Raw genomic sequence first — 25957 nt, forward strand, 5'->3', positions numbered from 1 at the left:
CTAATGAAACCTAGCCCGCACCTACCATTGGGTGCTTGGGACCAGCAGCTCTTGGAGTACCTTTATTTGTGTCTGCAAGACACGTGCTGACTTTGTTGCTTCTGCAGCATGCCTGTTAGCATGGCTGAGCTGGATTTCCATCTCGTTGAGGTCCCCTTCCATCTTCTTCTTGAGCCGGATGGCCTCATTTCTGCTCCGGGCTTCAGAATCAAGGGTAGACTGCAGTGAATCTATGGCACGTTGCTGATTTCTCCTGAAAAGGACATGAAAGGTGAATGGAGTCATTTTCCTCTCTGCACAGGAACGTCGAACTACATGCAATGGTGCTCCACTTTCTGGAAGTGTCCCATTTCCAGAAATAGAAGTATATTTCTGAATGACATACATAACACAGGTTTCTAGTGCCTCACTGCTGTCTAACTGGCTGGTGTGCTTCACACCCTCAGCTGACCCCTGATCTGTAAGCACCTATAGCATCCTTGTCCCACATTTCCTTTGGCAATATTGGAGCAAGGAGTTCTCTCAGATCTCTTGTAAACTCAAGCAAGTACAGGTTTGAACCTAACAAGAAGCACTTCAAGCTTAGCAGTCACTTACCAAGATATTTACTAAATCATTCACTGGGATGTTTTACATCTCAGCCTTTTTATGAAGGCATTACTGGAAGGGATTAATCAAACTGAAGGTAGGCAGCTACATTTTAAGCTCATTACTCTAGGTGCTCTTCATAGTAAATGGCGTGTGTAAGCTACAATTTATTGTGTCTTAAAGTAGATGTTGAAACACATTTCTTATGCACAATTATAAGGGGAATAGAAATCTGTGTTATGGACATATAAAGTTGGAAAAGATTAAGCCCACCCTAATTAACAGCCTGGTCCCCCTGTGAAAGGCAGCTTAGTGTCACTTTAAAGATTGCAAAACAGATACAGACAGGTGCTTAATTTTCTTGGCTCTGTAACACTCAAGTCCTATGCTGAAAGTTTTACTCTCTTACAACCAGAAGGTAACTCAAAGCACAGAATATGACTCACACAGGGAAATATTTATCTCGCTGCTGGCCAAGTTTTGCTGGAAGTGTAGGAGTTCTGGGAAATCATTGAGTCAACAAGGAAAACCTTGAGGGCCTTATTGCTTCAGCAAGATACTGAACTGTGCCCTAGACTCCTGGGGAACAACACAGCACGTCTGCTGAAGAACTCAGCAGCAAAACACTCATAACAAAGCTGAGGCATAAAACATTGATTAGGATAGCTTGTCCTGAGGTCTCTGTAATCCAGACATCTGCAGGACGATCAGAAGATTGTACCTGAAAGGGCTGAAACATTATTTTTTTTTAAAAACAATTAACATACCAATCCTTGTACCTACACTGGCCAAGGTGGGCCTTGGACTTCCCCTTCCCTACCCTTTAGCCTACCAACAAACAATGACATGGTTCTTGGATTAATAGCATTGCAACAGTGACTAATTCAAGGCCAGAGTTTTCTGAAGGATTGCATACACATTGTTGAAAATCTGCCGCAGCATAGCATCATTTTAAGAGTGTAACTCTTCAGACTAGAGTTAGTGCTGAGGGGGAGAGGAGAGACAAAAGACATCATCCTTCTGTCACCTAACTGCTTTCCATTTTCTCTGTTTATCCCTTTCACCTGCAAGCTCCTTTCCTTTTATATTCATATTTTCTCTACCTCTGCAATTCTCACTGCTTACCCAAATGCTGTACACGTAATGGCAAGCTCCTCACATCCTCCTACAATCAGTGTAGCTATAACAGCATAAATCAACTAAATGCAGAGGTAAAGATTGCCTTCAGTTAACATAGGTTTGAGTACCACTGAGGTAGTACTCCTGATTTCACCTGTGGTTCCCCCTGGGAGGTAGCCATCCTAGAGAATTAGAAGACCACTCTCTAGACCTACTTGTCTCCGTACTGTAAACATACAGACTTAGCAGCCTTTGGTCTGCTGTGACTTTGGTTGTGCCAGTCAATTGTGTTACGGCTGCTACGTGCTATGTGTGATGGGCTTCTGTGTATGCTGGCAGAGACTGAACTGACAGGAATATCTGAACTAAGAAATGGTAATGTGGTAGGACTTCTCTTTGGCAAATAATCTGAGCTGGTTTGGGTTCTGGTACGAACTGTATCTGCTTGGGCTGGCATAACTACCTATGGTGCATTTGACTCGCTTAGGTCTTGAGACTATTTCTGGTCTTTTGAGATTTTCCCCTTAAAAACCCATGCTGCTTCCTGTACATTACCTTATATTTTCCATTTCTTCCTCTTTTTCTGTTAGTTTTCTTTCAAGCTCTGCTTTAAGCTGAGAAAGTTCAAGCTGAAAACGAAGGGTCTTACTTTCTTCATGCTCCAAAGCTCCCTGAAATAGTAAACACCAAGACCAGGAGTTGCTATTTTTTAAAAAACCACAAACTGCTGCACAAAGATGATCCCTTCACACTTTTCTTCCCATTCCCAATAGCACTGTTTCCTCCCTACCTCTCTCTCTAGGCAAGGACATGAGCAGCTTACATGGCAAAACAATGACTTTATTTGCCTTCTAATGCAACTTGGCAGCTGGAAAACTGAGCAGCAAGCTCCTCAGAGGACAAATTGTCAAACAGGCCATGGCTCACAAAAAAAACCCAAAACCTTAGGCCCTGCCTGTGTGGTTTTGATATCAATAGACATTCCCCGCTCCACACCCCTGTACAGACACCCTCTGGAAATTCACGGGCTTGTAAGGGACAGGCAAGAGCGAAAGCAAGATTGTTGTTGGAAGGGTGAAGGGACCCACACATCCCCCAGCTCACAAAGATCTCTCCAAATCATGAAGTGTTGAAAGCCTCCCAATTATACAGTCTTATTAGGGAATATGACTTCAAGGAGAGAAATAACAGACATCAGCTCTATATGACAAAATGCAAAAATACTCTGTCTGATCTTTCCAATTAGCATGAAGACAAGTCTATGAAACAAGGGAAATTTGTTCCTATGTCTTTATTCTTACATTTCTCTTATATATCGAAGCCAAGAACTAAGCTGACAACAGCCCATAGTGAAATAACAGAGCCTCTGACTTCCAGGTCTTGCATAAACCAGGCTCAGTGGCATTCTGTCTCCTTACCGCTTGCATCAAACAGGGAAGGAAAGCACAGAACTGAACATCATACATTTTGGAAGTGCTCTCTGAAAGGCAGAATTGCATAGGCTTAGCTATGCTTCCCACGGGAGATGATGGAAACAGAATGGAGGTTCTGAAGACAGAGCTGTACAAAATCCTTGCTAATCTCTGGCCGTCATGCAGCAGGTACAGGTCAGTCGAACGCACACTTCATGCCAAGGAGCCACAACATATTAATGGGAACAGCACGCAGGAGTACTGTGTCACCAGTGGTGACTGCCAGAGACCCAAACTCACAAGGAAGGGAGAAAATCTGCATTAAACCATTTCTTTAACTATTAGAATAAGATACATCACCACTTTACTTTTGTTAGTTCCTAATATCACTGAGCTTTAGGAAGCCATTCCACACAGTCCAGGAAAGTAAAGTGTACCCCTTAGATCCCTCAAGAACGGATGTATTCTTTCTAGCAAGAGAAGTTTATTGACAGAGCATATAATCACTCTCCACATCTCAGAGCTGTGGAAGAAAGGCATGCTCTTTCCTCTGCTCTGATCACCACACCTGTTTGTTTGGCTGCAAAATCCCTGCAAAGTATAAAGCATCCTGTAACAGACAAAAGAAGTTGCACAGCATTTAAGGTTCTAATGGATCCCTGTCACTGGGTGATGTTCGTTTTAGCAGATATTATTTAAGGCACAATTCAAAAGAAATGTAACCTTCACTAAAAATCCCTTGCTATGTGCTGTATTGCTTCTAGCCAGCAACACCTACACACATTTTTAGCTTTGCAATGCACCAAACTTTCAAAAAAACCTGACAACCGGGCCCTCTAAGTGAGTAACAAGGATTTCCAGTTGGCTTGTTCCATATTGTTGGTTTGTTTCAGGAAACTGGGATAAGGCATCCCTCTTGAGTACATGCATACTTATCACTGTAGAAATGAGTGCAGTGATGCTAAATGCCTTTACCAAACTCCTATCGGGAGTCAAGATTTTCTAAATGGCCTGTTTTCATTTGGTTTCTGAGACTGCTACCATTTTTTTAAAGCAGGCTGCAGTACCCAACACAATAACTGAGACCTTAATAAATTTAAAGTCAGCAGGAGGTTTGTTTTCTTATTCTCAAAAACAGGAAATGGTGAATTTACTGTTGGAAACCAGACACTAGAAATATCTGATAAAATAGTATAAGACCATAATTCTCAGCAGTTCCTGTTTCCTGAAAGACTGAAATATTCTGTGCCAAAGTGAGCAAGGACTGGATTTTCAGGAGGTAGGCAGAAGATTTTGAGCTTCCTGAAAGGGGGGGGGGAACCCCCAACAACAAAAAAAACCCCAAACCTACAAGGCACCTCCTTTGAAAGAGCCTCCACTGTTGACTTAAAACCGACATCTCCAAAAGTCATCAGTCACTCTTGGAAACACTGGCTAGCAAGGCTGGAGGAGCTGGGTGCAGAGAGGTTGTACTTGTTAACAACACATTGGCTGTGTTGCCAAGAGGAGGAAAAAGGAATGAAAATTGTGATAAAGACACCCTTTCCTCTTCCTCTGAGCTTTCTTTCCTTACCTCTGCCTCTTCGAGAGCCAGCTGAACTTCTGACTTCTCCTGTTCAACCTGTTTCTTGATTTTTTCTACTTCATGGAGGGTCTTGTTTCCTTCACTAATCTGATTGGTCAGATCAGAAATCTCCTCTGAAACAAAAAAGGATGGATGGATTTAGCCATCAGAGTGTCCCGAACAGCCTGCAATTCATGGAGCGTGAATACAGGACCCGTGCCTCAAACCGCTACCTCAAGGGCTTGTCTCTACACAAGCGCTGCCTTACTTTCAATTACAGCAACTTTTTTTACCTGACCAGCCTGAAGGCAGAGACTTTCTTGTAAACACTTTTTGAAGTGGTTATAGGGGTTTAGTTTTTATCTGTCATCTGCAGGCTAGCAACGCTGTGCTCTGCTTTGGGGGCTGCGTAGGCTTCATCTGCTGCACCTCTGTCATCTTTCTTGTTCCTCCCCCGAGACTGGCACTTCTGCCAGTGAGCTTCATTGGCAGGTGAGCAAAGGCAAGTCTGCTCTCCTCTGGCAATACCAACTTCCATGTTCAAAACCTTCACTGCCAGCATCGGTCGGTGTTCTCCAAACGCATTGGAAAGCTAGTCTCACGGATGACACAAACGCCTTTCCCCACAGCTGCTGTGGGGCACCTGCATCCCTCCAGCTGTCCGCTGGTATGGCTTTCGCACTGGATGCGGGGTCTGAATGAAGCCTACCTTGGAGGTTCTTGTTTTCCCTTTTCAACGTCTCCAGATGGTCCAGCGTCTCCTCGTAAGCATTCTTCAGCTTGAAGAGCTCGGTGCTGAGGCCACGGGCCTCCTTCTGGGAAGCCTCCAGCTCAGCCTGTGACTCTTCATACTTCTGCTTCCAGTCACTGATGATCTTGTCAAACCCACGCTGCTTCTTGTCCAGGGAGGCAGCTGCCGAGTTGGCCTTCTCCAGGTCAATCATCATGTCTTCCAGCTCGTTCTGCAGCCTGTGCTTCGTCTTTTCCAGAGAAGAGCACTTGGCATTGGCTGCCTCGATTGCTTCCTCAGCTTCCTGCAGGCGAGCGGCAAGCTTCTTCCTACCCGGTGGGAAGAGACAGTGAAATGACCGAGTGCCACCACTGCCATGTTATCCACAACAACTGAGACCAAAGCGGTATCTCAAGAAATCAGTTTTGAAAGGGAAAATTGGAGGGCAAAGGGGAAGGGCGGGGGAAATCAAGCCTCTAGAGAGAAGGGACTATGATAGACAAACAAATTATGAATGCTGATATGTGGCAGATAGTTTTGTGCATGTGTGTGAATATTTGAAATTGAACTTTTGAACACTTAAGCAGCAGCTTGCTACTTGCTAGCTGTAACCAGCATGGGCTGCTTGTAAATTTTGATAAGACCTAGTCTAAATGAAGGTTTCATTTTTCTCCAATTAAGAGATATGAGACAGAGCCACCAGTTAGGAGGCTGGTCACACCTTGGCCTTTTGCTCATAGGATATTTAGATGGGGAAAACAGGGGACTGGGAGTCCTGGCAAGAAGAGGTCCTGGAAAGAAAGGAGGGCCCAGAAAGAAGAACGTGAAGATGCTAGATGGAGAAAATATACTGGAAGTGAGGGAAGATCCTGCCGATCAGAGATGCATGGGGTCAGATGCTAGAGATGCTCAGAGACTTTGCCCGGTAAATCCAGAGACCGGTAACTGGGAGCGGCTGCACAGCACGAGCCAACATGAGTTTCTGCCCTACCTTCCCAGGGCAGCCATCATCTCCCTGCTGGGAAGGGAAGTCGAGGCTGAGGGAACATAGCACTGGGCCGGGGCACAGCAAGTGAGTGTGAGGGATAACCAAGTAGGGTAATCTAATCTTGTTAGTTCTTAAATAAACCCCAGTATCCACATCCACTACCCCATGGACAAGGACTCGACAGAAACATTGACCTGCTCAAGCCATGAAAAGAACAGAAGGACAGCCACAAATGACAGCAATGAGCCAGAGGAATTTTTCCAACCAGGTTGCCCTATTTCCTTAGCACTACAACCAGTCCCAGGGAGCACAGTCCTGCCAGCCAAGGGCACGATGAAGCCCATGTAACCCACTTACTTGGCATCTTCCAGCTCCTCAGTTCTCTGAATGGCATCAGTCTCATACTTTGTTCTCCACTGTGCCACTTCTGCATTTCCCTTGGAGAGAGCCCGCTGCAGCTCTGCCTTGGCTTCTTGCTCCTCCTCATACTGCTCCCGCAAGAGGTCACAGTCGTGCCTGGCTGCTTGCAGGGCATGAGCCAGGGCATTTTTGGACTGTAGGGATAGAAAGGTCACAGTATTACAGGGTTACCTACAGCAAAACCCCAACAAACAGCCCCTAAAAATTCAAATGGAGGCTTAAGCCTTTTTTTCTTTTCACCCCTGGCCTTGACAGTGCAGGTCAAATGAGGTAAGAAGTGTTTGAAGTCCTCCCTAACTGGTGACATGCTGAGAAAGCTATCAAGACTGAAGATAATTTAACACCTTTGGAGAAGCATCCAAACTTTTAAGATGCAAGATCTGAGATTTTGGCTAACCTACTGGGTAAGTTTTACTTAACAATTATGGACGCTGATTATTTTCCTAAACTCTTCTCTTGTGACTTGCCTCAGTCAGGGGCAGGAACTTATATCAGTACAATTACTAGGAAGACTTCTCACTCCTTTGTCTCATTTCAGCTTTTATCCAGGCTACAAATGAACATGAACAGTTTTCCCCATTCCATTTCAATGAATGGAACACAGTCAAAGCATTACCTTGGTTTCCTCTTCTAGCTGTCTCCTGAGTTCTTCAATCTGTTGTGTAAATGATGTTTTCCCCCGGGACAGCTGACTTATCAGTGATTCCTTCTCTTCAAGTTGTCTTATAAATTCACCTGCCACAGGATTTAGCAAAAAAAAAAAAGTAAGATGATGAAATGACAAAGTCTCAGCCAAAATCAAAGTCCCATCTGTCCAATTCTGCTGAGGAAAAGAACTACTGGTGATTGTGGCTGACCTTTTGTGAAGCTTCTTCCAAAGTTGTAACCATCAGACACTTCAGCAGGATAGTTTTCCTTAGGTGTTTGTTTGTTTGTGGGGGTTTTTTTTGGTGGGTTTTGTGGTTTGGTTTGGTTTGGTTTTGGTTTGGTTGTTTTTGTATTGCCAATACCTTGATTTTTAATTTTAGTTCAGCTCACGGATCAGGCTAGACTGATGCTTATTTTCCCATGCAGTTGTAGCTGGTTTTGTTTATACTTTTCTTCACTACTTCACATTGCTTTTCCACAGACTTCTTTTCAGAGGGCTGCAAAGCACCCTGAGAACCTCACACCAACCAGCGTACAGAGCAGAGGGATACATAAGAAAAACTTCATTTATCACAAGAAGGGCGTCACTGCAGGGTGGAAACTGCAGACTTATAGAAGTACGTAGAACTAACAAGAAAACACACAGGAAATTAAAAATATGTCTTTGAAAATACACAGACCAGTAGTACCTGGTGAAGATGCCGAGGTTAAATAGTACTACTCTGACTAATAAGATAGCAAGCACTTAGAGGATATGAGGTATTTTTGGTCAGACATGAGCATCTTCTAGAGCACAACGCCCAAGGTCACGCTGAGGAAGATGGTATTCACGCAGACAGCAGCAGTATGCCAACTCCTTCATCTTCCCTTTAGCATTGCAAGATAGATATACATGTCCTTGTTCCTGAAACTGGGTACCTAGCCAGCACATCCATTTCAGCTCATGAAATGGTATCACAGTATGCTGGTAAATATGCTTATAGTTTGGGTTTTTTTAAAAGTCAGTCCGAGGCAAGGTCCCCCCACCAAGGTTATAAGAATATTGAAGATAGGACTCTCAAAAGACACAAAGCTGCTGCTCCATTCAGCCATCCTAATCCAGCCACCTTCAGAGCAGACGCCATTGCATAATACATCTCACCAATGCAGTGCTGAGACAGCCTGGTAAGTTACTGGGAAACAGTCTATCTGGGCTGAACGTGCACATACCGTTCTCACTCTGGAGTTTTGTCTTCTGAGTAGTGAGGTCATTTGTGAGGCGAGTCATTTCCTCCAGTTTTATTTTTGCCTCATTCAGATGGTCTTCGTAAGTGCGACAAAGTTTCTCTGCATTGGCCTAAAGGGAATCAGGAGAAAAGACAAAGCAAGCTGTAGCTTCCAGGCAACCATTTGGAAGCTGTAGCCTTCCAAATGTATCCTTTTTTTTAAAATTTGTCTTTCAGAGAAATGGCAGACAGCAAAGACACAAATACCGCAGCCGTAAAGCAGGGAATAGTTGCCCTGTGTCCACAGCCCCAGGCCAGGGGACTCCCCATCAGACCACCTTCACCATTTGTTTTCCCTGAACTGCATTCTGAATGGAAGCACCAGTGTAAAAAGGCTCTGCAAGAATTTCAAAAGCGATCACATGCCCACGAAGTTCAGGCATAGCCTCCTCATAATTGCTAGATGGGAAAATCATCTCCAATGAAAATCGCTCTACTGATTCTGCTTTAATTGCCATTTATCATAAATTGAGTTTGATGATAGCTTTCTAACTCTCAAAATACTGCAATTTCTTTTCTTCACTTGCACTGAAAGAACTCTTTAGAGTGCTCTCAAAGCTACTAAGACTATCTACTTGGGAAACAAAATCCACAATTCAGCCATTAGGAAGTAAAAATACACATAGTGGTCATGCAAGCCTTTGCTTTGCACCCATTGCTAACATGGGTCAAAACTGTGAACCAAGGGGCAGGACCTGAGAGGACTCTGCTTAGGATGGGAGATATCCTGCCTTGGATGGCATCACCCCAGACGTCACCAGCCTGGGGAAGCATAATTTAAGTGACACAGTTTTGTGCTCTGAGATGTATGAATAAACAGTATGCCTGGAACTGGGGATGCAGTATGTGTTTTAGACAGGCCATCTTAGTTGCCATCCCATCTCCAGGTAAGATAGGTTATACCACCAGCTGGGGAAGGGAGACACTGTGCACAGAAGCACCTTCAGATTGCAAGACACCACCTTCTAAAACACTCCAGCCCTACCAGGTGTCCCGGGAAACCTTCAGACCAGCCTTAGCTACACATGGCCTTTGGGGTTCGGAAAGCCTCAGGACCCTTACTTTTCCCTTGACCATCTGCTCCATGTTGGATGACAGGTCATCCACTTCCATCTTCAGCTCGCTTTTCTCCTTTTCCAGTTTCTGCTTGACCCGCTGCAGGTTGTCCAGTTGCTCCCCCATCTCAGCCGCACTGTCTGCATGCTTCTTCCTCAGGGCGGCGGCCGTGGCTTCATAGTGCAGCGTGGCCTCCTCCAGGTCCCGCCGCAGCTTCAGGAACTCTGCCTCACGTTTCTTGTTCATCTCCAGCTGGGCAGCTGTGGCTCCCCCAGCCTCCTCAAGTCGCTCACTTAATTCCTCCAGCTCTCGGGCCAAATCTGACCTCTGCTTTTCCACCTTGGCTCGAGCAGCTCTTTCTGCTTCCAACTCCTCTTCTAGTTCTTCTATACGAGCCTACCAAAGAGACGTGAGCACCTTTGAGTCACCTTCATGATGATTCCCATCAGAAGACCACAAAGCACCTTACAAATTGTTAAACTTCCTGCCAGCCCACACTTTACTACACAGGTGGAAGCACAGCAGTTAAAGGACTTGCCCATTTGTGCCAGTAAATCAGATCATGAGCGAGAGTAAGGATGATGAGTCACATCCTTCTCACAGTAGATTGCTCTACAAGCCCTAGTTCAAGACATTTAGGTCAAGTGCACTGACCTTATAGTCGTGTACTTGACATTCAGCTGAAGTACATGAGAGAAGTTACTTGATAGTAGGAGTAGCAACAACAAATTGTCATTGAAGGGAACTCTCTGTTCCCATTTTAAGAGCTCTGTGACTGGAGTAACTTCTCTCTAGGAGTGTTAAGACAGGATTTCAAATACAACAGTGTGTAGAATTGTACTAATAATGAATATTCATTGGGAGCAATCTTTTTTATGAAAAAGTTATTTTGATCAATCTATGCTTCATGTCCAAGTTATGCAAATTTTCTTTATTTACAAAAAAGTAGAGCTGATATTTTGGGTCAAGACATTTTGTTTGGACTGTGCTGACTTTGGCCTTTTCATCTCTGTTGAAAATTTCCCGTACATTTGAGCCCTTCCCCAAATTTCAAATCCATGCTTATCACTGCTGAACTCCCCTCAGTTCCATGGTTTGGAACAATATTATTTGCTTAAAACAAAACACCAGAGCCTTTCTGCTTTGTCTGAAACCACTAGCATTCTGTGATCATATGTCCTACTGCTGGGAAAGAACCACTGTAGAGCGCTTCCTGAGGGGAAAAGGGATCAGTCTGAGAAGCTGTGGAATTGCACCACTTTGGGTCTCAAAGTCGAGCTGCAGCTAGCCATGAAAAGTCTCTGCAAAGCCCTTCAGTGAGGCACAAAGAGGAACTCATCCTAAGATAAATGAGAAAGAAGCAAGCTAACCTGAAGCTCCTTGATCTTCTTCTGCAGCTGCATCACTATAGCTTGTTCATCTTCTATCTTGGAATTCAGCTGGCTCATTTCAAATTCTTTCCTGCCACAAAAGGAAAATCCCACTGTGATAATTTTCCCTGTAGCTTCAAGTTAGGCTTTTGCAATTTTTAAAGAGTTGTTCAATAGAAATTCTAACATATCTAAAAATGAATCCAATCCTCATGTATTGCGATTTGCATGAAAACACATCTTTCTCTGAGCAGCGGTTTCCAAGTCAAGACTCTGCATGCATTTGTGCAATTATATTTCTGATTCTTTGTGTCATACAAAAGTAACGTTATTTTAAGACTCAATGGAAAAATATATTTAACAGAATCAGATCTTTCAACAATACTGTCATAGCTAGTTAGGAGGAACAACTTTTTAGAGACTTCCTCCAGCTTTCTCCTCTAAGCAATGAAAAACACAAATATTTATTTTTTCCTTAAATGCTGAAAAGTGTAATGAATTCTAACGTTTCAGGTATACCATGCACAAGTAAGAGTGATTTTCCCTCCCTCCTTGGCTACACACTCTCTCATCATGGAATTTCCTTTTAGCCACCACCAGAGCAGGATGACACACCTGAAGGCTCTGAAATGACAGTGGTAACTGTGCTGCTTTATTTTGTACAACAGAATCAATCTCTTACTTTTTTAGCTTTTCTTCCATCTGCAGCTTATCATTCTCCAAGTCCATGACACTCTCTTGGGTCAGCTTCAAATCCCCTTCCAGTTTGCGTTTTGCCCTTTCTAGATCCATCCTCACTTTCTTCTCTTGTTCAAGTGAGCCCTCAAGCTTTAGGAACAAAGTCACTTATTAAATATATTGAACACAGATGGTTTACAACAGTCAGATGTATGGTGAGCCCAGTTTTGTGCTGAGCTCTAGCAAGTTGCGAAGCAGAAGTACTTAAGTACAAGCATCCTATTTTACATGTTTTGTTTTCTAGCAGCCAGTGGACATATGGGCTAAAGAAATACAACATAAGGGTTAGTCCACGTTTTACATTTGTGCAAGCATTACAGTTCTCTTAGTAGTAAAGTTCTGTTTGACTTCATGCCAGTTACACTGCAAATGCAAACTGAGTGGATTTTCCCTCGTTACCGCACTCCTTTCAAAGGCTGAACTACGCAGATAAGTTTTTAATAACGTTCCTGTAATTATACCTTTTACAGACAGTACGAGGACTGCATTTCTAAATCCTCGATCATTTCTAAAAGGACAGGAATACATTTCAAAACTTTGCAACATTTCAGACTCATGAAAATTGTAAGTGGTGGACAAGCAAGCCTGGGGAAACATGAAGGCAGAGCCAGCTTACATCATCCACTTGCTGTTCCAGTTTCACTTTAGCTTTGCTCAGTGTGTTGACTTTGTCCTCCTCTGCTTGTAGGTCATCCAGAACTTGCTGATGAGCTTCCTGCAAGGACTTTTTCTCCTTAGTAAGTTTGCTGATATTCTCATCAAGAGTTGCCATTTCTTCTGTGAGATTTTTGACCTGTGTGAGAAAGGAAGATGTATTTGTAAGACTTTGAAGAAAGGGATTACCATAACCTGGCTCATATGACTGCCTGTTCTGAACTTGTATGCAGGAAGACGATGGAAAGAAAGGCATCTCTCCTCCCGCCCCCGCCCCCAGCCCCTTGTGGCTTTTTGACTGAAATTGCCATCAAGGGAGCCAATGTGTGCCAGTTCTTGTGGGTTTAGTATATTCTTTCAAAGGTACTACATTCTTTCCAGCGTCACTCTGTGGTGGACTCCAGCTTCTGATTCTCTCTGGGAGAAGTAGGAGATAAGCTTTACATTTACAGGCTCTAAGAAGATGAGCTGGAAGGACTCATGGTTACAGAAAACTGACAGCAGAAAACTCTTTATTTAAAAATGCCCAAACTAGACATAATTCTTTAGCAGAATTGCAGCAAAACTCATTTCAGAAAAAGGGAAACTTAGGCTTAGAGTTAAAACTTTTTCCCTCATAAGGTCAAATAACTCTGTATATACTGATCCTTCAGTTTGGCCTGTGTAACAGACAGTGTAAAAGCATCAGAAGACCAGTAGCTCTTGTCAAAAAGGTAATCCATGCCCTCTTTTGAATACATGGTGAAGTTCTAAAGGTACCTTGTTTTCAGTAGCATGCTTCTCTTTCTCTACTTTTGCAAGTGTTATTTCAAGATCATCAATATCCTTCTTGAGCTCAGAGCACTCATCTTCCAATTTTCTTTTCTTAGAAGTCAGCTCAGAATTCATCTCTTCCTCATCCTCAACCCGCTCTGTCAGTTCTTTGACTTTGGCCTCCAACTGAATCTTGGATTTAATCAACAAGTCGCATCGTTCCTCGGCATCTGCCAGAGTGTCTTGCTCCTGGTGTGGCACAAGCAAGAGGACAGCAATGACTGCCTGGCCTTTTTTTTCCTCACTTGGCCCTATCCTGTACGTGGTTAGAGAACCTGATCCAATGCTACAGAGCAGCATAAGGAAAAATTCCTACTCCTAATTTTGGAAGACAAGACCAACAAGTAACTAATGGAGCAGGATGAGACAGTGGTGAGCACAACTAGTCACATGTAAGACTGCTTCCACATCTAACTGCCACGGACATTGCCTTGGTCAGAACCTCTTAAGATTGCATTGCTAACCCACCTGGTTATATGCTAGAACATATCCGCTCTAATTTTTTGCAAGATGCTGGCAAGACCAACAGCTTATTTTAATGGAATTGCACTAACACTCCAGTCTGTAAGTCTCTGGGTTTCAAAGAAAATCAGTAAATATAGGAATATATATGTCTACTCACAGCTTGGAGCTGGAGAAGCAAATCATTTTTTTCCTGAACTAAAGAGACTTGCTTTTCTTCAAGTTCTTTTCTCCTGGCCTCAGATTTTTCCAGGGCCTCCTTCAGTTTCAAGAACTCTTCCTTCATATTGGCCATCTCCTTTTCAGTTTCTGCAGACTTCAGAAGAGGTTTGATCTTAAAGAAAAGCTTCATCCAGGGCCAGTTCTTCACAGCCATAAAAGCGCGAATGTTCCACTGAATTACAAGAAGGGCATCCCTGGTTTAAGAAGAAAACAAACAAAATTCCCTAAAGCTTAGCCCGAATTGAGAAAGTGAGATTTTTATTTTCATTCTCAGTCAGTTTTATGGCTTTGTTCTCTGTAATATTAAGAAGTTGTACTAGGTTCCAAGCTATAAAAGAAACTTCTTCCATATCTCTTGATTTTCAAGGACATGAAAAATTTCCAAATCTGATTTTTACCAGAGCTGCAGGCAACTAATATACAGTTGCTATTATTTTTATCATACATCCACTTTAAACCTTTAATTTAGGGTTAGCTATAGCCTTCGGGACTGTAATAATTGCTCCATTCAACATATGATTAAATGGTAATGACTATTATCCAGTAAGATTTAAGGGAGTGCCTTCATACCTGCGCTCCACTATCTTCTGAAACTCAATCCGCATCAGTCTGCCACGTGCCCTTGCCTGGATCATCGTTAAGATTTTCGCAAGTCTCTCATCCCTCATTTCTTCTAGATGGCCCAAGAGACCAGCCTTGAAGAACACCTGGTACATGCACAGATATTATTTCACCATAACAAATAATTTTTCTTCCAGAGTTACGCAGACCTTACTGAAATCATTAGGAAGAATGGTATTTTTATTGACACATTATAAAGTAAAAGAGTACAGAGGGCCAAATACTACTTGCATCAGGGACTGCACTGTACAGTTCCAAAGTTGTTTTAAAACCGAGTCTCCTCTCCCCAGTTTTGAACAGGCCAAACATTTTTATTGCCACAGTACTTTTCAGCTGTGGCAGGGTGCAAAGCAGGTCAGCTGAACCACAACTCCCAACTCCCAGATCTCTGCTAGTGGGATCGTGTCATAATTGCACATGGCCTCATTTCAAAAGCTGCAGTTGACCTTATGGTCCATATATATTTGAGTGTACCTATATTATATTAAATAAGCTATTGTTTTACTGGGGGGCATGAAGCATCAGCTGCTGCTGTGTCCACTTGTAGCATTGCTGTAATAAAATCTTTGGGGCACCTTGAGCCAGAGAAATAAAACTCCGTTAGCACAGCTTAAAAATTAATATGACTGTGCTGCTATATTGCTGGTTTCTTGTATTATTAATTCTTCATTAATCGCCACCACCAGAAATTGCACAATCTCCTATTCCGCAAATTAGATATTAGATCTTTTCTCCTCTTTACATAAGCAGTGATGATCTTTTCTGGTTACCTTGGTGTGTCCAAAACGGTATTGGTTATGGTCAACATCTAAAGATGCCAGCAGTTTTTCAGCAGCTTTTCTGCTATCCACAAACTTATCCTCTGGGATCGCGCCTGGATTCAGAATGCGGTACCTGTTAATAGCAAATGAGCAATGAGTAAAATTGGCCTAGATTCTGCTTCTCCCACCCCTTCCCCCAAAACATAAAAATTAAAAAAAAATTTTTTAAAAAAATCACCTAGGGTAATTTCCTGCTTTGCATCTACACAGACACAATCGAGAGCAGAATTCTGCCTTCCATGTTCAGGCAAACTGAATGGAAAATATACTTAAATAGAATAAAATACCTCAAATGAAAATGAGAATAAATGCTTTGCTTATTTTGACTGATGGGTTAGGACAGGAGACAACACAGCTCTGCATTACCTTTGTTTAAAGTCAGCATAAAGCACCCTGTTTGGGAAGCCCTTACGGCAAATGCGGATGCCTTCCAGGACACCATTACAGCGGAGCTGATGCAAGACAAGGAAAGCATCCATTTCACCTACAGGGGAAAATCAAGGCTAAATTAAATGGAGTTTCTCCATAAGGATTAATCTTCATTTCACCGAGGGAATTGGAAAATGTGAGGTGTCACGTCCTGAAAGAGCAACACCATTGGATAAGGTGAACAAGACAGACAGTATTTAAGTACAATCTGGTGACTTGGACGTAAGTATTGGAATGACATAGTTCAAATATACTAAAATTTTAAGACTGTTGTGTTTTCCATACCTGGAGTTTTTGATTCATTAGGTATAATGCATCGTACAAAGTGAGGAGCTGTAGATTTTAGGTTAGTCATCAGCTTATTTAAATTTTCCTAGAACAGACAGATGAAGAACACAATTAGCTTCAACGGTTTAGTGGAATTCCCATCACTTATTTTGTTGGTTTGTTGGTTGTTAAGTCTACTAAGGTAATCTCTCTAAATAGCCTCCACAAAATTATAGGCTTACCAAAATTATTACAGTGAAATGTGTTCAAATAAACCAAAGTATGAATTAACTTTATTACAGGAATCCACATCCATTTAGCAAAGTCTTAGGAAGACACGTTTTACTTACAAACCCAGAAATGTCAGAAACAGAATGAACAGCAAGCAAGATGCAGTATCATCCTGCGGAGCATTTCTGCAAAGCCAGCTGCATTTTTGCCTAGTCACTTCTCCTCTCAGTGAGGATAGTTCACCTTTCCCATCTGTTCTTCAGAAAAGCTAGGTTTTTGTCCTTCTGGCCAAGCATTTTCCCTTTATTGATCTTAATCAGGCATCTCCCAGGCAGGCAGCAAGCTAGCTCAGAAGATGCCAACTCTTCAGTGTCTACCAGTGATCACCAAACTCTGTGGAAAGTGTTTTGTCTAATAAGCAGAAAATAGAGACCATCAGAGGTGGAATATAATGTCATCAACATAACTGTTCAAACTGAAAATTTCTCATATGCCAGTCAGGATGATAAATGAGACCACCTGAGCTGGGTACTTAGCAGCTCCTTGAGTGCTGGAAAGTGGGCTTCTATTTGTGGATTATTAAATTACTGTCTGAGTGATCCTTCAGCTGCCTTTACACTTCTTCAGCTAGTAAGATACAGGTCTCGATTTCCCATGATTTCCCTTCATGAGGCGTACCTCCAAACAAGATAAAATGACATGACTAGTGGGAGATAACTACTTTCTTTCCCTAACTGAGGTTTACCTTCATTACAGCTTCCTCAATGTTACCCATAAGAAATGGTACTGATGTTAAATTACAGGCCCTGTTTTTCCCCAGGCATGATCCTAGTGACAGGTTCCACCAGGAGCACATGCCAGTCCCAGTAGAAGGGAACTACTCAGGAAAGAAGAGACTATATGACACTCCATTCAACAACTTTTGTTTTCCATGACTGCTCTAACCCTAGGATCCAATTACAAACAGTAATCAGATAGGAACTAGCAAATTACTTGTAACCGGTTCCTGTTCCAAAGACATGCATGAAGCTATAAGCCCCAAAATAAGTGATAAAGGTTGTTCACAACATTTTGTGATACTTTAGAATAGAAAACAATCTCCTGAATGCTCAAAGAAGCTAAAATGGAGCAGCCGTCGACACATGCGTTTTTAATAACAGTGTATTCACTTAGCCAAGGTCAATAACCGAGGCCCCAAATCAAATTCTGATGTTCGATTTCAATTTTTTTTTTGTCCATTACAATGCTTAACGTTCCTCTTCAATGTGTGGTCTTAACTCAAACCATCAGATGGGGACAGATAAACAAACCTTGTGCAATGAGGACACTGTTTGAAAAGAAGCACCTTTCTTGCGTTTCTTTTCTCCACCCTGGTCAGCTAAGGAAAAAAAAAAAGAAATAAATAAAAATACAATCTGCATCTCAGTAAGTGGTACAGGCAGGGCGTGGGAGACAGACAAACTGTTCTAATAGTGCAACACCCTCTGAATGAAGGGCATAGCTAATGACTTCATGGCTCTGATTGCTCAAATATTACACAAAACATTCTGAACATCAAGTGTGATGTATCACAAGTGTGCAGCTCTCTGTCCTTACTTGGGATTTTTGTCAAAGACTACTGTAAGCTTTCCGGATTGCATTTGCATTTCAGCTCTACACAGCATCACTTGTTATGCAGAAAGTCTATAAATATGAATAAGGCAGAAAAATAACTTTTAACAAAATAGAGTTGTTTGTAGTTCATTAAAAAGCCTATAGGGTGAGATGACGTAGAAAAAGCTAAAGGAAAGGAAAGCTTATGGAAAATTTGTACTGTACACTGTACTGCATAGACACTGATTCTCACATGTCTGCTATGCAGACACTGATCTTGTGCAAGTAACATTTGTCTAGAATAGAGGGAAATGAGTCTTTGTAATTTTAGATATAGCAGCTTTGCATCCCCTGAATTTTGCTTAAGGGTTCAGAGTCAAAATCACTCAGATCCTCCAAAGGAATGCTAGTTTCTCACACGACATTTACAAATTGTTCACAGGAGCCCAAAACATACATACATGACCCAAAAATGTACAGCAATTGCTGCAGCTTTCTAAACACTGGACCATTAGGTCATTCCCAGGAGGTCTGGCATTCTGTCACCTGTCTACAATAGTCAACATAAAAGGAGAAGTGAAGAGTTCGATGTGCTTGGTGCAATTACCCACAGCCTTTACCCCTTCTGAAAGCGACACTGCTGAGACTGGAAGAGGCTAATCTGCACAGGCTATTCTTTTCTCCTGACACTGAGGAAAAGCAAGGTAGTATTGTGACAGACGGGAACACCCACAGGCAAATAGGCAGTTAGTAACTTGCAAGAATTTGCTAGTGGCAGGATTTTTGTTATTTACATTCAGCTCCACCTCTTCTTCACATTACGAAGTCTGCAGCCTGCTTGCTTCTTCAGAAAAGTGTCTTATGATTCATGACAAGAACATCTACAGAAATGAGGTTACTAATAAATAGGCTGTAAGTGATTGCAACTTCAGGACATAAGAGCTACATCTTTGTAATGATTGCCAGTCTTATTTACTTAAGATCAATTTTCTGGATGCTTGCTACTTGTCTTCTCACAAATAAAACAGTTCTGTGTAATGCATACAGCTTAAATATGTTCTCAGACATACGGTAGTCTTGTCGAACAAAAAACCCAACAGCAACCAAAAAGGAAGATGTACTGGCAAAATCTTCTACTTTGGCCAATGTGGAATGATGTTGAGGTACCTCCAGTGTCTACTTGCCACTAATCCAACAAAATATTCCAAAACACTCTCTTAAACTTTGTTTTTTCTTATATAATTCAGGGTGGCTAGCAAGGAGGACTACAGTGTGGGAAACAGGAGCTATTCTTGTTCATAGGCATTTATGTACAGAATTTTTTGTGCAAGACTTGCCTGCATATCTGAACAGTTGCATGCTCAAACTCCCACTGGAGTGTTCACAACACACAGATTTCCTTGCCAAAATTGCTCAGAGGTATTATGCATTCAAATTAGCTCTGTTAATGGCCTCCTTGGTATAACTGGCAAACTCCTACAGATGTTGTGCGCATCTAAATAATTAGTCACTGCCTCATTTAGCATTGAGTCAATTGCAGTTGAGAGAATTGTTTTGTTTCTTAAATTCATTCCCAAGCACACATCCCAGAGATGAAAGAAAACCCATGTGAGCTGATTCTGCTTACCGCTGTCAGCGCCAACATAGCTTTCAAACAAGCTTGCCAGGAGTTTGTTGGATGATTTTTGGAAAATACCTACTACAGTTTCATTAAGCGGGTCTTTGTTCTTCTCAAGCCACCCAATGATGTTATAGGGAACCTACAGCAAGGCATCGAAAACAAACCAGAGATTGCAAATGTTCCTCTTCAGAGCAGCCAGTAGTTCTTTATGGTTTGGCTTGAAGTCAATGACCTTTTATGAAGTGCTGCTCTCAGACCAGTACCAGCCACCCAGTTTTTCATCACTTCCCCTCCATTTCTCTGCTTCCTAATTCCCAAACCTCTCTTCCTAATAATTACCATCTGAATCCCACACACTCCTTCCAAACTCTCTGGTCCCTACATCTTCTCATGGACACCATGTGGTTGGCTGTAGAGATACCACGTGTAATCAGTGTTCCAGGAACCCTACTAGTAAGTGCTGAACTGTAAAATGCACAAGCCATAATTTCACTTCACAACAGCATGCTACACTGGAATAAACAAGATTTTCTGACTGAAGCTTAATGACTAAAAGTCTAACTCCTGGTCTTTGCCACAGCTCTGTTTAATGGGAAAATATATTCCATTATTAGTACCACAAGGGGATAGAAATTCTAATTTTCTTGGCTGAATACGTCAACAACTACAGATAAAGAGCAAGATGGGCATTATTTCTCTTAATAAATACAAAATTAGCTTAATGTTCAATTATAAATTGAAATTAACAGCATCAGGTGGGTTCCAGCTCTGCTGTGCTGAGGCTTCATATCAACTCTAGTTTGATAAAAAAATTTCCTCTGTCCCTCTCAAATTCTTTCTGCCCACCTGGTCTGAAAACAGAGCTTTGAAACTGGGCAAGTTTTGGCTCAGGTATCATGGTACTGGACCGTATTCCCATTCACACCATCATCGGTGGACATGTGAACTAAACCTTCACAGCAGAATTAACCACATTTGCCTTGGGTACTTTGACACACTGGTCCTAGCGTGAATAAAAAGTATGTCAAAATTATTATTTTTTTTTAACATCCCCAAAGTTAGGCAGAAATTACTCAGTCCATTTGTCCAGGGAACCAAGATGCTGCTGCTATTTAATCACTAGTCTGAATCTGATATAGGGAAAGTGATAAAGGCAAGGCAAGGCATATTTTCAGCAAAAGCACTATTAGCCTTCCTCTGTTTGTTTTGTGTTGTTTGTGTATCCAAGATCCAGATGTCATGGGGTCTGGTGGCATCTTACTGTGTTGCAATACTGGTGCAGAGAGAGTGGACGCCTGCTTTTACTCCTCACTGTTCCTTTCTTCCCCTCTTCATCCTTCCCACCTTCCCTTGTTGTGCACTATGGGCCAAACCCCACCTGGAAGACCTCTAATACAAAGTCTACCTGCCAGCAGAGGAACTTACTGCACCGGCGTAATGAAGAAGTTCAAAGTGAGCTTCGTATTTCCTTTTCTTATCAGGCCTGGGCTTCTGTAAGTTAGGTGATTTGCCAAGATGATTGTCGTAGAGTTTCGCTTTGAAAGTCATATCTGTAGCTTTCGGGAACATACATTCCTCTTCAAGGATAGACAGGATTCCCAATGGCTGTGGATTTAAGAACATCTTCGTTGGATAACGCTTAGGCCGCCTGCTTTCAGTAGCTGTGCAGCCTTAAGATGGAATTTTAAGCCTGCAAAATTTCTTCTCATCCTGAGGAGGAAGTCTTTGACTATTCTGTTAAAATAGTAACCACCCCTTTGACTATTCAGTATGTCAATTCTGCCTTAGCAGGCTTTATGATGACTTCCAGAAAGGGTTTGATTTATCTTTCAAGGCAGTTGGACCAACACCAATTTTATTATTCATGTCTCAGGAAAAGATGAACTAACTTCCTAGCACTGGACAGATTGTTTGAGGGACTAGGATCACGCGCAGATATCCTACCCCTGGAGAAGAAAGTGATCAAGTAGAAGAAAACTTAATAATCAACCTTTCTACTCCAGCTGTTCCAAATGTCCTGCTAAAAATTTCATTTCTCCTCACAGATCTGCAGGGTTAGATGCCATGCCATAAGAGATGGCAGAAAGAGAGATACAGCAAGGGACAGCTGTCCCCACCAGGACCACATTATACTCACAAAGAAGAGAAAAGGAAAGGCATATCCCATGCTGGGGAAGCGGTGAGAGGGAAGCAATAGTTCCAGGCTAGGAAGAGCACGAAGGACTTTGCACATCCATATGTAATGTAAGAAACAGGAGCCTCACAGGGAGAGGCACGGGGTGTGGGACTGAAACAGAGCATTTGCCCTGAAAAGCTGACAAGTATGTTTGATGTTAAGCACATGTGGAACAAAGTAAATGGAAGAACTGTAGGGACAGAGAAAGACAAAACTAAAAAACAAGGAAGATTCTACAGCCGTACAAAATTGTCGTTACTGTTGGATCTGTAAGGCAAACTTACAGAGGTAAGGCCAAGTAGCCAAAAATGCCACAAATACGGATTTTTCATTGATTCCATATTGCATGTAGAAAGGCAATAAGCTTGTCCTGCTCTTTATCCTACTCTGTTCACTGGACCTTGAGGACATCTCCAAGGGAGTATCATGACTAAAACCAATTCAGTAAATACACCTTAGCACTCCTGTACATACCTTCTCAATTAGATCAATGCAGGCCTGCAGGTCCATGCCAAAATCAATGAATACCCATTCAATGCCTTCCTTCTTATACTCTTCTTGCTCCAGGACAAACATGTGATGATTGAAAAACTGTTGCAGTTTCTCATTAGTGTAATTGATGCAGAGCTGCTCAAAGCTGTTAAACTGCAGGAGATAAAGAAAGAAGCATTCGCACCACAGTTAACTATGTAAGGGCTTGGCGGAACAGCAAGAAGGAAACAGTCTACACGTAAAACCTTCTAAACAGTAACCAGTTGAGAAACTACTGAGCATAACACCGAAGGCAAAGGAGGAGGGAGTTGAGAGGCAGGCTGCTGGCTGCCTCATGTGCTGTCCTCTGGAGTGTGAGGATGCCCAGATGTGTTCGGGTCTCTCAGAATGCACGTGCTTTTCCTTCAGCAGCTTGCCGCACCAGCTCTGTAAAGCAGAGCCAACGCGCTCTTTGCTCTGCTGTGCATCGAGAGCAACACGTAGCAGCAACAGCATTAAGCACTTATCTTCAGGAATGGATTCTGTGAAACAGGAGTTGTGGCGTGCTTTTCTCGCAAACACTTCTTCACAACAATGATAGAATCACAGAACGGCCCGGGTTGGAAGGGACCTCGAAAGTTCATCTGATCCAACCTTTCGTAGGAGAGGGAACCTAGATGAGATTGTCTAGCACCCTGCACTACCGCATCTTGAAAACCTCCAGTGATGGGGACTCTACCAAGTCCCTGCAGAGGTTCCAGTGAATGATTGTTCTCACTGCGAAAAATTTCTTTCTTATATCAAGATGAATACATATCTCTTATATTGAGATACAAAGAGGAAGAAATATCATACCCTATAAAAGAAGCTTTCTCTCAAAGAGAAAGAGTGGAAACAATACACTCGCTTAAAACACAGCCCCAAGCATGTGAGAAGTTGTCTTTTCTAAAGGTTGCCACCCTCTTCCTCCCCAGGAACTATCAGCACGTCCAGCTGCGCTAAATGCTGAGTGTTTTCTACATCTATTCATGGAAAACCCTTATAAAACCATATACCCTATTTGCTTTACGGCTTTCTCATCACTTTGCCTTCTGTTCATTTAGAACAAGAAATACCCATCCAAGAGCTATTGCTTAGCATCTTTTATGTTCTTCCACCAAGTCCTCACACATTAATACTCACATCAAAGATTTCAAACCCGGCAATATCCAGGACTCCAATGAAGAACTGTCTTGGCAGCTTAGTGTCCAAGGTCTTGTTGATACGGACCACCAGCCATTTGAACATTCGATCGTACACTGCCTTAGATAAGGCTCCAACAGCATACAAAACCTAAAACACATGTTTCAAACTACCACTGTGTGGAACAGAATTCACTGTGGAACACAAGACTTTCAGTGCAGTAGCCTATTTCAATCCCTATTTACAGTTTAAATGAAGTTTCACAATGGTTCTTATAATCACCAAGGCGTACTTAATACGACACGTGGCTTTTCCCATTACCTGTGCTGACTTTTCTCCAAATTGTTGTTATGTATATGTATGTATACTAACACGTACATAAATTGCTAGTAAAGTACATCTTGGGAAACAGCTGGACAGCAAGTTGCAAATGTTTTAATCCCTTACATTGCCATGGAAGTTAGGTACCAGGCAGCTCACAGGCCGGATGCCAACCATGATGTCCAGACCTACTGCCAGAATAGGGAAGGTCTGTGCTCAATTGTTTATTGCCATTTGCTTCTAATTTTTGAAGGATACTATGGCATAAGCAGGTGATAGGAAAAGTCTGTCAGAAGTCTCTTCTTTAGCCGATGCGCAACTACACCGATAGGGTAGACCTCCCTCCAGCAGTTTTCTAGTTTCTGAGCCTGTACCACAGCCTGTCTTCAAACAACAATTTTCATTGTAACCAAAACTCTGCAGCATCTTCTACAATACTGCTACAGCTGCAGCAGTGCTAACCCAAGGACTTTTGTCTCCTAAATTAAGAGATACCTTTAAGTGGATATTGCCTTTAGCTGATTGAGGTCACGCAGAGCTTAAAATTACATGAATAATGGATGAGTGATGAGTGAATAAATAATCCATGGCTCAACTCTTCTAGGTAACTCCTCTCATCCAGAATTAAATATCAATCCCCATGTGGTTTTACTGCACCTGGTTTCCTTGAGTGCCTGCTACTAATGCATCAGAAAAACAATCCTATCAAAGGCAGTGCTGGACACTATTCCTCTGTCAGTCTCTTTACCCGTTTTCCCCCAAGTTTGGGGAGATAAAATGAGAACAGGTACTAGAGGTACATGTTAATATTTCTAGCAGCTGTCTGTCTCTCAGATGTTACAGATGAATCCTCAAGGCTGGTAGGACAGGTATCCAAATACCCTGAAAGCTTCTTCTTACCTGTTCAACACTTTGGCCTTTGGTCACATACTCGTTGCCGACTTTCACTCTAGGGTGCAATAAACCCTTAACCAAATCGGAGGAGTTTATTCCCATTAGGTAGGCAGCTTTGTCAGCACCTGATCAAGAGAAACAAGGTTTCAACTGGCTTTGAACTTCTAAATGGAAATATGCCTAGCCAAGAAAAAATATTAAGTACATCCACTTCCAACGAGAAACTGGATAAAGACGTGGCTCTTTTAATAATTTGCGTTAGGTGTGCCTGCACTGTCCCTTGTGGTAGAGAAGGTCATCTAGCTAGCTTAGACCCCAGTTCCTGCAATGATCACACTTGAGAAACTCTTCAGGTATAGGGAGAAGAACATATCTCCACACTGGTTATAGACAGTTTCAGGTGCAAGAGGAAGTAAAGAAACAAGACATGAAGACACAAAAGAGAAAGCTAAGGCAACAACTTTTTGCAACCATTTTGTTCAAATGGTTACAAAAAAAGGAATTTCATCGGGTTACTCCGACTGTGTCTATTCACCTTCTACTACATAAGGTTACCCCACCACTGAAGAAGCCACTGCTACAAATCAAGGACAGCACTCTTGGCTGATGAGAAGCTACGTTGTGCAAGATCAAAGCTAACAGGCTGCTGCTTCCTCAACACAGTGCATGATACATGCCAGATGTTTGAAGGTAAGTAATTTTAGGTCTTATTCTTACTTTCAGTGCCATCAGCCTCTGCCTGCTCTTCTCTGGGTCTTTGTTTGAATTTCATGTTCCCGAAGTGCATGATGGCACCTGTGAGCTTGTAGGCACCAGACTTCTCATCTGGCACAAAGCCCAAGATGTCCATGGCTTGCTGTGAAAAAGAAACACAGATAGTTTGTCACTTCCCTATTCAGAAGCAAAGGTCTTTTGCAGCCCTGCAATCTCCCTTTGCATGGCAGGTATCACTAACCTGCCAAGGGGTGTTTTCTCACAAAGCAGCCACTGGAACACCCTGAAGACCCAGTGGTGGCTGGGGAGCAGGAGGAAAGCTCCCTTTATCTAGCATTTTATCTATCAAAATTATAAGAACATTGTGCCTACGGGCATTACATGGAGCATGGCCAGATTCAAAAGTATAATAGTTTATCAGGCCTCGTGCTTCATAGTATGAATACAATTAAGACCCATTTCTGCTTTCAGTTTAGTCCAATAGTTTCAGTGACAGAAGTTAGGCTCCTGCCAGCACTTTTCCTCTCTACATGCACCTAATCTATGAAGCACAAAGTCAAATCAATA

At 42.4% G+C, this 25957-nt stretch overlaps 1 protein-coding gene across 1 annotated transcript in view; it reads right to left on the reverse strand.

Moving 5' to 3' along the window:
* The window catches only part of MYH15 (myosin heavy chain 15), a 48996-nt gene that overhangs the window by 7993 nt on the left and 15046 nt on the right, over positions 1 to 25957 (reverse strand). Inside the window, exons 13-36 of the mRNA XM_049824316.1 lie at positions 25394 to 25532; positions 24683 to 24801; positions 23462 to 23611; positions 22283 to 22453; positions 21058 to 21237; positions 19639 to 19771; positions 17729 to 17796; positions 16206 to 16293; positions 15858 to 15975; positions 15441 to 15564; positions 14620 to 14756; positions 13988 to 14243; positions 13312 to 13554; positions 12515 to 12691; positions 11843 to 11988; positions 11161 to 11251; positions 9797 to 10186; positions 8679 to 8805; positions 7438 to 7556; positions 6759 to 6955; positions 5393 to 5742; positions 4693 to 4817; positions 2263 to 2378; positions 61 to 253 (exon numbers count right to left, since the gene is read on the reverse strand). Coding sequence (XP_049680273.1) covers positions 61 to 253; positions 2263 to 2378; positions 4693 to 4817; positions 5393 to 5742; positions 6759 to 6955; positions 7438 to 7556; positions 8679 to 8805; positions 9797 to 10186; positions 11161 to 11251; positions 11843 to 11988; positions 12515 to 12691; positions 13312 to 13554; positions 13988 to 14243; positions 14620 to 14756; positions 15441 to 15564; positions 15858 to 15975; positions 16206 to 16293; positions 17729 to 17796; positions 19639 to 19771; positions 21058 to 21237; positions 22283 to 22453; positions 23462 to 23611; positions 24683 to 24801; positions 25394 to 25532 — 3957 coding nt within the window. The remainder of the gene's footprint in view (positions 1 to 60; positions 254 to 2262; positions 2379 to 4692; positions 4818 to 5392; positions 5743 to 6758; positions 6956 to 7437; positions 7557 to 8678; positions 8806 to 9796; positions 10187 to 11160; positions 11252 to 11842; positions 11989 to 12514; positions 12692 to 13311; positions 13555 to 13987; positions 14244 to 14619; positions 14757 to 15440; positions 15565 to 15857; positions 15976 to 16205; positions 16294 to 17728; positions 17797 to 19638; positions 19772 to 21057; positions 21238 to 22282; positions 22454 to 23461; positions 23612 to 24682; positions 24802 to 25393; positions 25533 to 25957) is intronic.

The sequence above is a fragment of the Accipiter gentilis genome, chromosome 21, assembly GCF_929443795.1.
Source record: "Accipiter gentilis chromosome 21, bAccGen1.1, whole genome shotgun sequence".
Taxonomy (NCBI): domain Eukaryota; kingdom Metazoa; phylum Chordata; class Aves; order Accipitriformes; family Accipitridae; genus Astur; species Astur gentilis.